The sequence below is a fragment of the Apis laboriosa genome, unplaced genomic scaffold, assembly GCF_014066325.1.
Source record: "Apis laboriosa isolate Shangri-la unplaced genomic scaffold, ASM1406632v1 scaffold18_cov149, whole genome shotgun sequence".
NCBI classification, from domain to species: domain Eukaryota; kingdom Metazoa; phylum Arthropoda; class Insecta; order Hymenoptera; family Apidae; genus Apis; species Apis laboriosa.
Window position 1 is genome coordinate 2,923,358 of NW_025222233.1, and position 15,150 is coordinate 2,938,507.

A 15,150-nucleotide genomic window follows, 5' to 3' on the forward strand; every position below is an offset into this window, starting at 1 on the left:
TGGAATATTATCGTGTGTGCCGTTATTATGATGCTAAATGAATAATTCCACGTGGCGCGATCAATGGCTAACGAGGGCGGGAAATTTCTTTTTTTCTTTTTTTTTTCTTTTTTTTTTTCTTTTTTTTTTAGGGATCGTCCCGCGATTACGCGACGCGTGCAATTTCCACGTGAAATATTCAACACGGCAACACGGGGCTTGTTGCGCTAAGTACATTTTCCACGGGGGTTGGCAGTCGGCTATTAAACGTAAACGGGGGCTCGTTCGTTGCCGCCTTTGCCCCGGCTAAATTGCCTATAACGTGGACACGTTGGAAAATTCAGGAAGGGGAGGAAGGCGAGAGAAGTCGAGAGAGGCCGCTCGGCCATTTCGCCGATATAGAAATAATTCATTTAGAAAACGAGGGACGACCACGAATTTGCGAATTTGGCGGTGTTTGCTCGCGAGCGAAACGCGCAATAACCCTTTTATCGCCGCCAGGAAGCGTACCCTCGTTTGCCAACCACCCACCGCGCATAACAAACATTCCCCTACGTACCGAGCCATTTTTACCGACCGACCGACCGACCGACCGAGCTATCCACCCCGCCCCGGTTGAACGTTCTTCCAAATTTCCCCCTCCCTTCGATCCGACGGGGGAACGTGCTTCGCATGATCGATCGATTTTTTTCAATGTCACGCAATTATTTGCAATTGGATAAATTCGATCGATAGAGGTATTATAGAAAGGAAAATTTGTATCGCTTTTAATCGATATCGTATGAAATGCGATATGAAATACGAACGAATCGTATATATAATCCTCGATGGAGATCGTTAATTCAACCGAGATCGAAGTTCCCATTGTTGTTGTATCCGTGAGTGGATCAACACGATGTTAATCGAGTGACGAAAAGCGGTTGAATCGATCTTTCCTATCATTTCTACATATCTACGAAACCAACTTTTTCTTTTCTTCCGCGCGAACAAAAATATACTTTTTTATCCAAATTATTATTATCCATATTATTCCTCTCACGCACATCTGGATTCCAATAAACACATCTTCGTCACCCATAGATAAGAAGAATCGAGACGATTCTAGCAACGTTTTCGTTTCAGATGCCTCGTCCTCGAACGAAGCCGTGCACCTCCAGCAGCGTCTCAGGAGCCTGAGCACGGAACTGGTGACCCTGAGGAACCGGCTGCACGTGAACCAGCCGCCGAACAATTCAGGGCCGAACAGCGCCGCCTCCGCGCCCCTGTCCAAGAGCCCGGAAAAGGGCGGGGTACCATCGTCCCCCGCGCCCGCCGTCCCGCCGAGGACCACGTTACCGATCTCGGCCGCACTGCCGCACTCCCTCGGCCATCCTTCGGGGCACACGTTGACGGCGTCCGCCATCGTTCATCCGCACGTCAATCACGCCGTCACCGCGAACACGCTCGGCCACAACTCGACCGCTGCTAATAATTTAATATCCGGTCAGTATGCTGCGGTGCTGTGTACGTGCAACGCTGTGCACGCGCGCCCGCCCACCCTCCGTGTCACGGATTCGGCCGGGACGTTGCGGCTTTGCCTTACGGATATGGGATTGGACGTTGTTGTTACCGTTGGAGTAGCCATAGGTGCATTTTTTTCCTCCACTCCCCTCCTTCCTTCAAGATTTAGGATTTAGGGTTTAGGCGATTCGCTCGAGGTTTGAGTATGAGGGGAAAAAGGGAAAGGTGGTAGGTAAATGGTTTACGACAATTCACGAAGGGTGAATTGTTATATCGTCGATGGAAAAGTTTTTTCAAGTTCGTGTAACAGGAGGTTAATAATACGAATTTATTTCGGACGAATCGATTAATACACGCCGCGATTTAATATTTTAAGTCTGTTCGATCGTCCGAACAGCGTGTCGATCGGAATCGAATACCGTCCCGGGGATATCGGGGAGGGAATGTTTGCCGTGGAATTTATTACGTAACTCGGCCGGATAAGCGACGAGTGCTGTCGATTATTGCGAATTAAAACGGATCGCGGTGTATATGTAAATCGGGAGCTGCCGTTCACTTGGACATTCATCGAGTCCGTTCCGAGCTCGTTAATATTTAAACGGCGCGTAATATCGTCATTACGTTAATTCGCGATAGAACACAGCGAGGGCAGCTTTTTCCCCGTGGCTCTGTGGGGCGGTGGGGGTATTGTACGCGATGTTTTAAATAAAACCAGAGTTCGAAGCTTTGGAACCCGCGAAATCATTGGAACGGTAAACGCGTCTGTTTACAGAACTGCCATTTCCCCAACGCTTTATGATTTATTTACCATTTCTCCGCTCCCGGATTTTGGCTCTGCTTGTTTTTATCCATTCCCCCTCTCCTCACTCCACCTTTTTTTTCTTTCTTTTTTTTTTTTTTTTTGCGACTTTTCTATCCGTTCGATTCGATGGAACACAAAAAAAAAAAGGCATAAAAAACACGAGCGCGCGCGCGCGCGCGAGAGAGAGAGAGAGAGAGAGAGAGTTTGCGGTTTATTCGGACGTGAGCCCTTCGCGCCGATTTCCAGCCGAGAAGAATAAAAATGTTTGCGCGCCGGCAAAAGCGGTTCACGTGGCTCGGTACGCCGCATCTGATCTCGAATCCCTTCCGGTTAATCGAGCCCCGCCTGGCGAAATTGCACACGGGTACAGTTAACCGCGATACGTTTGAATACGCTTCTCTCGTACGCTTCTCTCCTCCGCCCGTTTCTTTCTCCGAGTGAAAATGTTTGGTAACAACGTTGAAACTTACTATCCTATATATTTCTTATCTCGATCTCGATTGTTCAACGCGACGTAAAAAAAAAAAAAAAAAAAAATGCGATGCAACGATTTTTAAAAATTTTATACCGTAATCAACGTGACTCGGTTTCTTACGTTAAGTATTACGGCTATTGTCGAAAAATCGTAACAACCGGACTTGAAGGCGGCACCAACATTTTTAACGTATCGTATTGTTTAAAAATCTAAAACTAATCAATGTGATTCGATTCGACAGTTCTAAGTATTATGATTATTTTTATTAAAAATTGTAACAACCGGACTTGAAGGTAAAACCAAGATTCTTTCGTTATCGCAACACTTTTTTAAAAATCTAAAACCAGTGAATGTGACTCGATTCGACAATTCTAACCTTAAATATTTTCGAAAAATTATAACCGGATTTGAAGGCGGCGCTAAGATTCTTTAACGTATCGCAGCAATTGTTTAAAAATCTAAAATTAATCAATGTGACTCGATTCGACAATTCTAAGTATTATGATTATTTTTATTAAAAATTGTAACAACTGGACTTGAAGGTAGGACCAAGATTCCTTAACGTATCGTAATACTTTTTTAAAAATCTGAAACTAGTCAGTGTGACTTCGACAGTTCTAAGTATTATGGTTATTTTTATTAAAAATTGTAACAACTGGACTTGAAGATAGGACCAAGATTCTTTAACGTATCGCAATACTTTTTTAAAAATCTAAAACCAGTGAATGTGACTCGGCTCGACAGTTCTATGATTATTTTTATTAAAAATTGTAACAACTGGACTTGAATGCTGGACCAAGATTCTTTAACGTATCGCAACACTTTTTTAAAAATTTAAAACTAATCAATGTGACTCGATTCGACAGTTTTAAACTTTATTACGGCTATTACGGTTATTTTCGAAAAATTATAACAACCGGATTTGAAGGTGGCACCAAGATTCTTTAACGTATCGCAACACTTTTTTAAAAGCAGTGAATGTGACTCGGCTCGATTTCGGTTTTAACGATTTAACGTAACGCTATTTTCGAATAATACCGAATAATATACGTAATTAAGAAAGTAGAAATCGATAATAACGAGCGTTTGACACGTTTGAACAGACTTGGACCCACCGAAGCGGCACAATGGGATCCCGGACGACGGTATAGTTTCGTGCGTGACCGCGCTGGGCTGCCTGCGCTCGCCGCCGATCTCCAGCATTATCGCCGACGTGAAAAACGCGAAGAGCAACCAGGGTCAGCATCGATGTCTCCCGAAAGGTGCCGCGGCTTCTCCCGGGCCTGCCACTTCCACGGCCTTGGACGACCTCATTCATCTACCTGGACCTCTGACGGAGGACGCGGTGCTCAAGTGTCTGCAAGCTCGATTCTGCGCCAAACAGTACCACGTGAGTTCCTCCCCTTTGTTTTTAACGAAACGACGCTTGTTTCACACGCAAATTTAAACCTTTCTCGTAATACGTAATACGCAATACTTCGATTTTAAACGAGCAATTTTTTCGAAAAATATGTATCTCGTTCTCACTTTGCGTCATTCATCGCTTGAAATTATTATTATCGTCGAGGAGAGAACCCGAATATTATATCTTATTTTACGCAAGCGAGGGAGTTACGTGAAATCGAAGGAACGATTTAAGAACGCCAACGCGTGGATATCCGTGCATGCATAATTCCCTCAACTTTGCCACCGCCATTCCTCCCCCCCCTCTCCCCCTATAATCGCAGTTGTAGGAGAACGAATCGGCCGGTGCTAATCGGCCACCGCATTCTTCGCCCTTCGCCAATTCAATCGGCCGGTGCATCAATCACTCTCGGCCTCGATAGTGGCGACAGGACACGATAAGTTCGTGCCGCCTCTCTAATTGAGATGAATGCCCCGTTATACCCGAGATACCGTCCGTCCGCGAATCATTTAACGCCGTCGATATTATTTTCGAAAATCGTTTTCGATACGAAACGGCCCTTCTCCCTTCCGCCCATCCGCACCAATTAACGAAACTCTTCGAAACGATCCCCCTCTCAAGGATCCCCCTCCCCCCCTATATCGATTATCCATATTTTGCCCCGATGTACAGCCGGTTTATCGAATTTAACGAGGTGGCCGGGTATTTCTTCGTAAGAATCCTCCCTCGAAAGAAGAAGGGATCGTCGAGTTTCTCAATGGGTCGTCGTCGTCGAAAACGAGGAGAAAGGGGGAAAACGCCCTGGGGGGGGGAAGAAAGAAAAAAGGAAGGGAAAGAGAAATAATAGCCCGTGGATGGGTATCGTGGTTGACCGTTGGACAGATATCAAGCGGTTTGATCGCGTCTACTGAAAAGATGGTGGCAAAAAGATGGTCGGCGGTTTCCGGTGGGCGGCGACAATTATTTGCCATCGCGAAGAACGCGATTTCCTTTCGAATATCCGTGGATTAATTATCGGCCGTCATTATCGGATCGTTTCGTTTCAATAGTGGAGGGGATTATTATTATACATCCCGCGTTTGTTCGTTCGTTTATAAATTATTTGTGTGCGTTTGAGATCGGCCTTGATTCCTTCGTATCTGCCATTCCTTCGTTTTCTTTTCAAATATATTTCGATGTAATGTATTAATTTAGATACATAGATACGAAATGGATTATTTCGTTTCGTACATTTGTCGTATAAAAAAATAGTTCATAAATATAAACGTCTCGAAACATGTAACGAAAAAAAAAAAACCTATTATTTATTTATTTATTATTTCAGTATCAATTAGACACGGTAAATTGTGATTTGAATGGGATAAATGAAGGAAAGAGGGAACGGGTGTTAGATGGCGTTGAATTCGAGGAGGGATCTAAGCTCGATCGTACGAGAGAGTTGCTCGAAAGCTCTGTAGAGAGGCGAGGAAGGGAGGGAATCGAGGCGAGGAATCAGAGGCCACGGGGCCCGACATAGGACCGGTTCTCTCTCTCCCCCTCTCCCCCCACTCGGCTTTCGGGCGTTTTTCCCCCCTTTTTGTTCCTCGTGCACGGCTGTGTTGCTTTCTCTAGGTGGGCTTCTAATAGGAATCGAGACCCGCCAAAGCCTCGCCGCTCCTCGTTGCTCCTCCACTCTCTGCCTCCTTCGTAATCTCTCATCGCCCCTCTCGCTCATCCCGCTCCTCGTTTTTCTCATCCTGGCTACACTTATTTTCAACTCGCTACGCTCTTGCACGCTCTCTCGCTTTCTTCTTGCTTTTTTCTTCTCCGCTTCGAGTTATGTATTATCGTTGAAAATTGCGAGAAAAGATGTAATTTTCGGGATCGAGATGAAAGGGGATTGTTGTAGATTGTTATTAAGTGAGAATCGAGATTTTTCGATCGATGTTTCGTCGGACGGGTAGTTAGTAATAGTTTCCTTCTAGTTTGGGTTATTAATTATTAATCTTATTATTCAATAAGATAACGATCCGTTATAAAGTCACGATTGCGAATTTAACGATCATTTGTTAAAAAAATTTTTAAAAAGGAAATTGAATCGTACGCGACGAGATTGAAAAGAAAATCATTAACAATACGTGAAATCGAGCAATTACGATCTATCTTTTTTTTCGGCTAATAAAAATCTTCGAAGAATTCGAAAGGAGAAATTTGTAAGGAACCGAACGACGATTGATTATACGTTTAACGTAAAAATTTTTGATCAATCGATTGGAAAACGAGAAAGGTAAACGGGTAAATGCTCGAGATCGGATCGAGGCACGATTAATCTTGGCTGTGTTGGCAAAGCATCTAGGCATCCATAACCCACGCGGTTGATACGCGATAACGATGCAAAAAGCGGGACGACGGGACGACGAGACAGGAAAAAGTAGTCTCGTTTCGCGTCGTCCGCAAAGATGAGGGGCCCCCGTGGTCCCAAGCGGACCGACAATCGGACGAGTAAGATAATCGAAACGCGTTTCAGACAAACGTGGGCCCCATACTGGTCTGTATCAATCCATATACGGACGTCGGGAATCCATTGACCTTAACGAGCACCAGGGCCGTACCTTTGGCGCCCCAGCTGAACAAAGTCGTTCAGGAGGCCGTGAGACAGCAGTCGGAAACTGGATACCCGCAGGCCATCATTCTTTCCGGTAAACGATCATCCGCTATTTTTTCTTTCTTTCTCTCTCTCTCTCTCTCTTTCTTTCTTTCGGAACAGAATATTTGCGAATATTATTATATTATATTGTAATTTATATTTCCGCCTTTTTTTAGGAACGAGTGGTTCCGGGAAGACGTACGCCTCCATGTTGCTACTAAGGCAACTGTTCGACGTGGCGGGAGGTGGTCCTGAAACGGATGCTTTTAAACATTTGGCGGCGGCGTTCACGGTTCTGAGGTCTCTGGGATCCGCAAAGACTGCCACCAATTCAGAAAGTTCTAGAATAGTACAATTTTATTCTTTTTCCTCCTTTTTTTCTTTCTTTTTTTTCGGTGTTTTTTTTTTTTTTTTTTTTTTTAATCCACGCGGATGGAATCGGAACGGATTGTAAAACGATCGTTTTTATTCAGGGTCATTTTATCGAGGTCCAGGTGACGGACGGCGCCTTGTACAGAACGAAGATACATTGTTACTTTCTGGACCAGACGCGAGTGATCAGGCCCCTACCCGACGAGAAGAACTATCACATATTTTACCAAATGTTGGCCGGCCTGTCGCACGAGGAACGAGGTAAAGTTTAATTTTCCCTTATTTATTCGCACGTCGTATATCGTTGTATTCACGATATTCATCTCACTCGACAGTCAAACTTAACTTGGAGGGTTACAACTTGAAGAACCTTAGGTATCTGCAGCACGGGGATACCAGGCAGGACGAGGCTGAGGACGCGATCAGGTTTCAAGCGTGGAAAGCTTGCTTGGGTACGTAAAAATCCGAAATTCTTTCTCGTGATAATTTCCAAAAAAAAAAAAATCCAAATCCAAATCCAAATCCAAATCCAAATCCAAATCTTGGACCATCGAATAAGAATAAGTTTGCCATAATTCTTTTTGCGTATGAAAAAAAAAAAAAAAAATTGTGGACAGGTGTGCTGGGTATACCCTTTCTGGACGTGGTCCGAGTTCTTGCGGCGGTGTTGATCCTCGGCAACGTCGGTTTCACGGATCGCCCTGGCGTGGAGGTGGGGGTGATCGGTGAGAACGAGTTGGCGTCGGTCGCGGCCCTCCTGGGCGTGCCACCCCCAGCGTTGCTCAGAGGGCTCACCTCGAGGACTCACAATGCTCGCGGCCAATTGGTGAAGTCGGTCTGCGACGCGAACATGGTACATGATTAACTCATTCCTTCGTGCGATCAGTTTGAACGGAATCACGACGAATGGTTGTTCGTTTGCGCAGTCTAACATGACCAGGGATTCGCTGGCCAAAGCTCTCTACTGCCGTACCGTGGCCACGATCGTGAGGAGGGCCAACAGCTTGAAGAGATTAGGCTCTACCCTTGGCACCTTGTCGTCCGACTCCAACGAGTCTGTTCATAACCAGGCCGAGGTGACCAGCCAACACGCGTCCACTATTGGCAGCTCTGCGGGTAGGAGGACTCGAATAATAATAATATAATTTTAATAATTATAATTATAATATTATATTATATAATTATAATAATAATATAATATAAATATAATTGCCAAGAGAATAGATAACTCGCTATCCTCGCGAAAAGTGAGAAAACGTATAAGAGGATTTCGTTTCGTAATTTCTCAAAATGTTCCACCATTGTTTTTCTACGAAAATCGAAAAATCCGTATAAAGTGGACGAGTCTCGTCGATTTTTGAATTTGTCGCACGATGAATATATTGAAAAGAAAAAATAGGAACTAATATATATATATATATATATCGATGAGGTTGAAGTTAAAGAATAAATGTATTAATCGGTTATTGGTCTTGGAAATTTGTTCTGTCTCGATATCAGTGTCGATTTTCTCGTGTCACGCGCAGGTGGTACCGGTTCCAGAAGCATGACCGCGTTGAACAACGCGGTACGACACGCGACGGATGGGTTCATCGGGATCCTGGACATGTTCGGTTTCGAGGATCCGAAGCCGAGCCAGCTGGAGCATCTGTGCATCAACCTTTGCGCGGAGACGATGCAACACTTCTACAACACGCATATATTCAAGAGTTCGATCGAGAGTTGCCGGGACGAGGGCATCCGGTGCGACGTGGAGGTCGACTACGTCGACAACGTGCCCTGTATCGATCTCATCTCATCCCTGGTAAGCGATTACCACCATTACCACCTCCTTTTCGCTTTCGATTAGAGATCGAGTGATTTGGTATCGCGACCCGTTTCGCAGAGGACCGGATTGTTGAGCATGTTGGACGTGGAATGCTCGATACGAGGCACGGCTGAGAGCTACGTGGCGAAAGTGAAGGTTCAGCACAAGCAGAATCCACGATTGTTCGAGCCAAGGACCGTCGATTGCAGGTCTTTCGGGATTCAACATTTCGCTGGCAGGGTCACCTACGACGCTTCCGACTTCTTGGGTAAAAAAAAAAAAAAAAAATATTCTACACTTTTTCATGGATGGATGAAAAAGAGACCATCTCTCTCTTAGAATCGAAAATTTCGATCGCGGATGTTTATGGAAGGACGTGAGAAATTCAAAAGATATTTAACATTTAACAATTTGTCCGAATGTACAAGATACGATAATTTTGTTCTCTCTGTCAAAAAGATACCAACAAGGACGTGGTCCCGGATGACCTGGTGGCCGTGTTCTACAAGCACACGTGCAGCTTCGGTTTCGCTACCCATTTGTTCGGCAGCGAGTTGAAAGCCTTGTACGCGAGCGACACGGTGCCAAGAGGTGTCAGCTTCAGGATATCGCCTACCTCGCACACAGACCTGTAAGAGGACGTCTACCCCGCGAGGATATCGCGTTTGAAGTGACATGGCGATTTCTTTTCCAGGTTGAACGGGGACGAGCCGATCTCGACGTTGACGCAGGACTTCCACACGAGGCTGGACAATCTGCTGAGGACCCTGGTCCACGCGAGGCCCCACTTTGTCAGGTGCATCAGGAGCAACGGTACAGAGACGCCCCTTCACTTGGACAGAGGCGTGACCATGCGTCAGATACGATCCCTTCAGGTTCTCGAGACGGTGAACCTAATGGCCGGCGGTACGTCTTGAAACTATCCGGGACAGGGGATTTACATACTCTAGATTACATATCCGCTAGATGCCGGGATCTCCTCGTCTTATCCACGCGCGGGCTCTTGTCGGCCATTTGTCTTGCGAGGGGGAGGGGGTAAAAAAAAGTCTCGTCGAGAAACTCGAAGAGAAAATGCACGAATGTATCGTGTATATCTCGAAGTCACTTTCGAGATTTTTATTTAGGTTCTATTCTTTTTGAGACAGTTGGTAAGTCAATGAGATATGGGATAAATTGCAGGATATCCCCATCGGATGCGCTTCAAGGCGTTCAACGCGAGGTACAGGCTGATCGCGCCGTTCAAGCAATTGCGACGCGCCGAGGAGCAAGCGGTGGAGGACACCAAGCTCATCTTGCAGAACGCGCAACAGCTGAAGAGCAAATTCGGCGCGAGCACCAGCTGGGCGCTCGGCAAGAGGCACATCTTCCTTAGCGAGGGCATTAGGCAACAGCTCGAGAACCTGCGCTCCGAAACGCGGAGGAAAGCCGCCACCGTGATACAGGTAAATGGATAATTTCCTTAATTGTATGAAAAATCTTTCTTACAAGAAAGATAACTTCGTTTTTTCTACTATTCGAACGCTTTTAAAGTTTTAAAAAATTACCAACTTCCAAAAATAATTTTCATTCTTCACCGTCCATCGTCCCTTAAAGAATAACTGAATTGAGAATAACTCGTATATCCTTACGATATTATACAACAAAATCGAGATCATAGGCATAGAAAACCACGTTCGTGTAAAAATGTATATGTCCAAATTGCAAGAAAAGGAAGAAAGAATTGTTGGAATAAAAATTATCTCCAGGCAACGTGGAGGGGATGGCGAGTGCGAAGAAGATGGCCTCTCAGGAAGACGACGATAGGGGTGACGTCCGGTATCGGGCAGAAGAAATCTCAACAACCACCTACTTCGACGACCACGGGTACCGTGCAGAGGAACGTGACGGTGGCCACCGGAACCGGAACCGGAACACGGCCGAGGCCTCAGCCGATCGCTGGCACTCCACCACCCGACCCATCGGAGAAATGCGCCGATCAGAAGATGATCCAGCAAACGTGCACTCTGTTCGGATTGGATTTGGTAAGCAAGTGGAGCGAGGGGGGAGGGAGGGGGGAACGCTTCTCCTTCTCTTTCTCGACGCGTTTTCGCGAGGTTACGTCATTACGCGAGAAACGTAATGAAAAGTGTACGTGTAATTTTGTTCCAGGAACGGCCGCCTCCGCTTCCTCCAAGCAGATCGTACACCGTGACTGGAAACACGAAGTTGGGCTATCCGCAGACAAGGATCATGAAGATGCCATTTCCAGGTAAGAGGATGGCCGCTTTTGTAAAAATCTTATTAAACTTGGAAATTGGTGCATCGTTCTTATATGTTGCATTATAAATATTTATATCCGATATCGGTATCGCAGTATTTAAAGAAATGGAAATATTTTTGAGTATGTACTAATATATATATATATTATAGGTTTAGTTTTTTCTTTTTAAATTAAATTTTAAAAAAAGAAGAAAAGAAAATTAAAATTTGCCGAAGAACTCTTCGCTACAGAATCTTTCCTGTTCTATTGATATTCTTTAAGAGATTAATATTAGAATTATAAAAAGCAAGCGACATTTCGAGAGTTTTTTGTTTCTGCAATTATTAAAAATGCACAAGTTCTTTCGGCAAAATTAATATTATTTAAATAGTTTATTAACGTTAGCATAGTTCTAGCTATTAATCATTTGGTGAAAGATTCGAATTCTGATTTAATACATGGAAAATATATCTGGGAAAATTCCCCTGCAACTACGCATATTTGATTTCGTCTTCCAAATACGGGTAGAGTTATTGTTCTTTCAGAAGAGGGTGAAGGGGAGGTGGTCCTGCTGAAGGGTGAAACGGTTCTGGTCGTGGGGGCGTCTCCCAGGCGAGGCCACCTGCTGGTGGAGCACAACAACACCACGCTGCACGTGCCCTATCAGTTCATGGAGCTGAAACCGTGTAATATTAACATCTGAAACGCGTTATTTATTTCCGTCCCTTATTTTCATCATTCGTACGACGCCGTGTTTAAATCGTTATTTTTTTTTTTTTACGAACGCGAGCAACACTCGACTTCGTTAAATTTGTTCTCAATCAAGAGGAGATGGTCGGTTTCGCAGAAGATTGGTGGAAATTGAAATTTTTATTTATATTCGGACAAGATATTTATAAAATAGAGAGAGAGAGAGAGAGAAAGTTTTGTTTCGTTGGGATTAGAAAATGGACAGAGGATTTCACGGAAATGAAGATAGAAAATTACAGGATGTAACGATGCATGGGCACCCGTTTTTAATTTAAAAGAAAGATTCGAGTGGAATCTCCGTTTCCACCCGCGATTCCATCCTTTCGCCTTTGTTATATTCCTACCAACGGGTAATCCGCAATTATGCTGACATTCTATCTTCCCTGATACATCCTTTTCCCTCGGCTCCTTTTGAGGTCTTTTCTCTCTCCTCCCTCCCCTCCCCCTCCCCAACTTTTCCACTTCGAGATAAAAATAACTGGCAGATGGAAAACAAACGTGTATCCACACCCACTGTAAACGTTATTACTCGATGAACTTCCGGATACAATTTCATTCCTACGCTCTTCGACTTCCAATTAACTTGTCACAATCACCCTCTGCTCTTTTTTTTTTCCTTTTTTTTTTTTTTCCTTTCTCATCCCCTTTCTCGAAGAGATCGATAATTTTTCCCGTTTTTCGTCGTTCCACGAATTCCACCTTCTTTTTCATCGCGAGGAAGAAGAAGAAGTGATAAAAGAAAAAGAAAAAAATGACAAAAAAAAATCTCTCCACCATGGATGAAAATTGCAATTTAATTGATATCGAATGAAAAGATTGGAAGAGGAGGAGAAAGAGGAGAAGGAGGAGGAGGAGGAGGAGGAGGAAAAACAAAGCGGAAAATAATATCGTATAATCCAGTTGTGTAAGAGTTGTGTTTACGATCGGTTGCAGTTCGATGCAGTAGAGATTAGAATTTAGAATCGCTGCAAGGACAATGAACTTTGTCCTTTAATTAATTACGTCGCGAGTTTCACGCGGTGTTTATCGTTCGCTCGAGAGTCTCGTCTTCCTCCGCTTCTTCCGCGTGGGTGGCAGTCATACACCCTTGCCCCCTCCCCTTCCTCGAGGAGCGGCGTTCGTCTTCCATGCAAGATAAGTCCGCCTCCTCCGCGTTTTCGAATTAGTGAGCCTGTTAGCCCGTTAAACGCCGCCGAGTCTCGCGATCCACCCATAAAACTAGGCTTTAACGCGTTAATGCAATGCCCCGTTTCGATGCTCGATCGTGTAAAGATAAGGACGATGAACACGATCTGAACCGTGATGGACCTCGAATGACGAAAGAAAGAGAGAAATTTGAAGATGAAATTTAGTTAGTGATGCGTTCGAACGATTTTTTCCCTCGAAATTCTCGAAGTTTTAACGAAACGATGATTGATAGACACGGCGCGTGTACGAGAGGAATCTAAGAGGAGGGCGTAAGGTAAAAAAGAAGATCGAAAAGGATCGATGCATGCAAGCGGTTAATAAGTGGTTAGAGGATATTTGCCAACAGTATTCCTTCCGTCTGTCTTTGAATTCTTAGTGCCAATTTCTAGAGGACAAGTGTCTGCCGTGGAACGTCCAAATTTTCTTTCTCAAGGTTCTTTTCTTTTTCTTAATTATATAATAAAATACGACTTGGATAGATCTAGAGGAAAGATAGGGGCGAGATTTGGTCGTTCCACGGTGTGTTTGTATTATACGATTAAAGAGATCGACTTCGATTAAGACAATATGCTCGACGATATCTCTAAAGAATAGGTCTAATCGAACAAGTTACTCTATCTCATTATCGCGATAATCATAATAGGCAAACAATTTCTAACATTGAATCGGGAAAGGTAGACAGGAGAGAAAGAGAGAGAGAGAGAGAGAGAGAGAGAGAGAGAGAGAGAGAGAGAGTGAGAGAGTGAGTGCGCTTTGTAGATATAATACGAAACTCGTTCAGTTAGAAACGATAAGCGTCCATTGAGAGGAGGAACAGGCGGTGGAGTGAAACTCTGCCGAGTTCAGCGTCTCGAGAATATGTACATACGAGTATGTATGCCGAATGGTACGTAGTATACAGATACCGGAGCCTGATGCATGTGTATGGGTAAGCTGTAAGTACGTCGAGATATTTTTGAATAAAATATAAGCGTCTTTGAAAATAACAACGATACGAATATCTTCTTATTCGTTCCTTCGCCAAATTCCTTCGAAAAATTCCGTAATCTTCTTCGATCTACTGCAAGAGTACATTCAATTTTCCGCGTCCCTAAAATTTTCTACGAGAAACAGTTTTACGTCTTCAATATAGTTAATTATCGTTTCTATGTTTCTTTTTTTTTTTCTTCTAAAAAATTTCCCTTTCGTTATCCTTATATATTTCCATAATTTATGGACGTCAAATTTTTCTTTCGCACGCGTTGCCATTTTTACGTTTCTTCTCTTTTTCTATTTCCACTATATATATTTCTTAATTAATAATAATTAACTATAATATCAAATTGTTTCTGAACGAAAATTTATTCTTCAACGATGCGTCTCATCTCGGTTTCATGCTCAAAATATCAGATTCTATCATTTATCCCGATCGTAGTTTCTCTTTCTTACCGTTCTTACGTCACAGTTTTCCTTTCACGAGCTTCGCCACTCATATTTTTATTTTCATCCATTCATAATTCCCATCGTTCTCGGCCTCTTCATTCTTTCACCCGCACGAAGCTCGATCCCCCTCCACACTCGTTTCCCCACCAACCCCTTATCAATCCTTATCTCGATCTCGAATCCCTCTTGATCGCTGCAATTCCCGTGTCAAAGAGGGAGCGAGACGAGCAATTTTATCACAATTTTATCCGTGGCGTACACGTGAGCAGAGCGCACGTGTTGTTGCTCGTGATTCGTGTAAAAGGCCTCGTCTCGCGTTAGGAGGCTTTAATAACAAACAGCTTCCAGTGGGATCGCACGATTCGTATTAACGAGCGGTGTTAATTAGCTTTTAATTAACATTGCTCCGAGCTGGGAGTACACGAAAATTTATGTAACTCGATCGACTCGCTCCCACCAGGCCAGATTTGATCCGCATCGGTTGTGGACATCGGAATTCGGTTAATCACTCGGCTAATAATACCGTGAAAGGAAAGTGTTTAGATACTTGAAATTTGCGCCCATAAAATAACGTGAAATTATTAA

General features: G+C 44.0%; 1 protein-coding gene across 5 annotated transcripts in view; it reads left to right on the forward strand.

Moving 5' to 3' along the window:
- The window catches only part of LOC122712029 (unconventional myosin-IXb), a 79,761-nt gene extending 65,624 nt beyond the window's left edge, over positions 1–14,137 (forward strand). For 3 of the 5 annotated variants that reach the window (XM_043931306.1, XM_043931307.1, XM_043931309.1), the window contains 16 exons: positions 1,102–1,461; positions 3,860–4,146; positions 6,668–6,839; positions 6,964–7,136; positions 7,261–7,420; positions 7,495–7,611; positions 7,777–8,012; positions 8,086–8,275; positions 8,686–8,963; positions 9,045–9,234; positions 9,426–9,597; positions 9,661–9,872; positions 10,146–10,408; positions 10,712–10,987; positions 11,115–11,214; positions 11,751–14,137. In XM_043931306.1, coding sequence (XP_043787241.1) covers positions 1,102–1,461; positions 3,860–4,146; positions 6,668–6,839; positions 6,964–7,136; positions 7,261–7,420; positions 7,495–7,611; positions 7,777–8,012; positions 8,086–8,275; positions 8,686–8,963; positions 9,045–9,234; positions 9,426–9,597; positions 9,661–9,872; positions 10,146–10,408; positions 10,712–10,987; positions 11,115–11,214; positions 11,751–11,908 — 3,344 coding nt within the window. In that variant the 3' untranslated portion in view covers positions 11,909–14,137. The remainder of the gene's footprint in view (positions 1–1,101; positions 1,462–3,859; positions 4,147–6,667; positions 6,840–6,963; positions 7,137–7,260; positions 7,421–7,494; positions 7,612–7,776; positions 8,013–8,085; positions 8,276–8,685; positions 8,964–9,044; positions 9,235–9,425; positions 9,598–9,660; positions 9,873–10,145; positions 10,409–10,711; positions 10,988–11,114; positions 11,215–11,750) is intronic. The other 2 variants (XM_043931308.1, XM_043931312.1) reach the window with 2 other exon arrangements.
- The last annotated feature ends 1,013 nt before the right edge of the window (positions 14,138–15,150 follow it).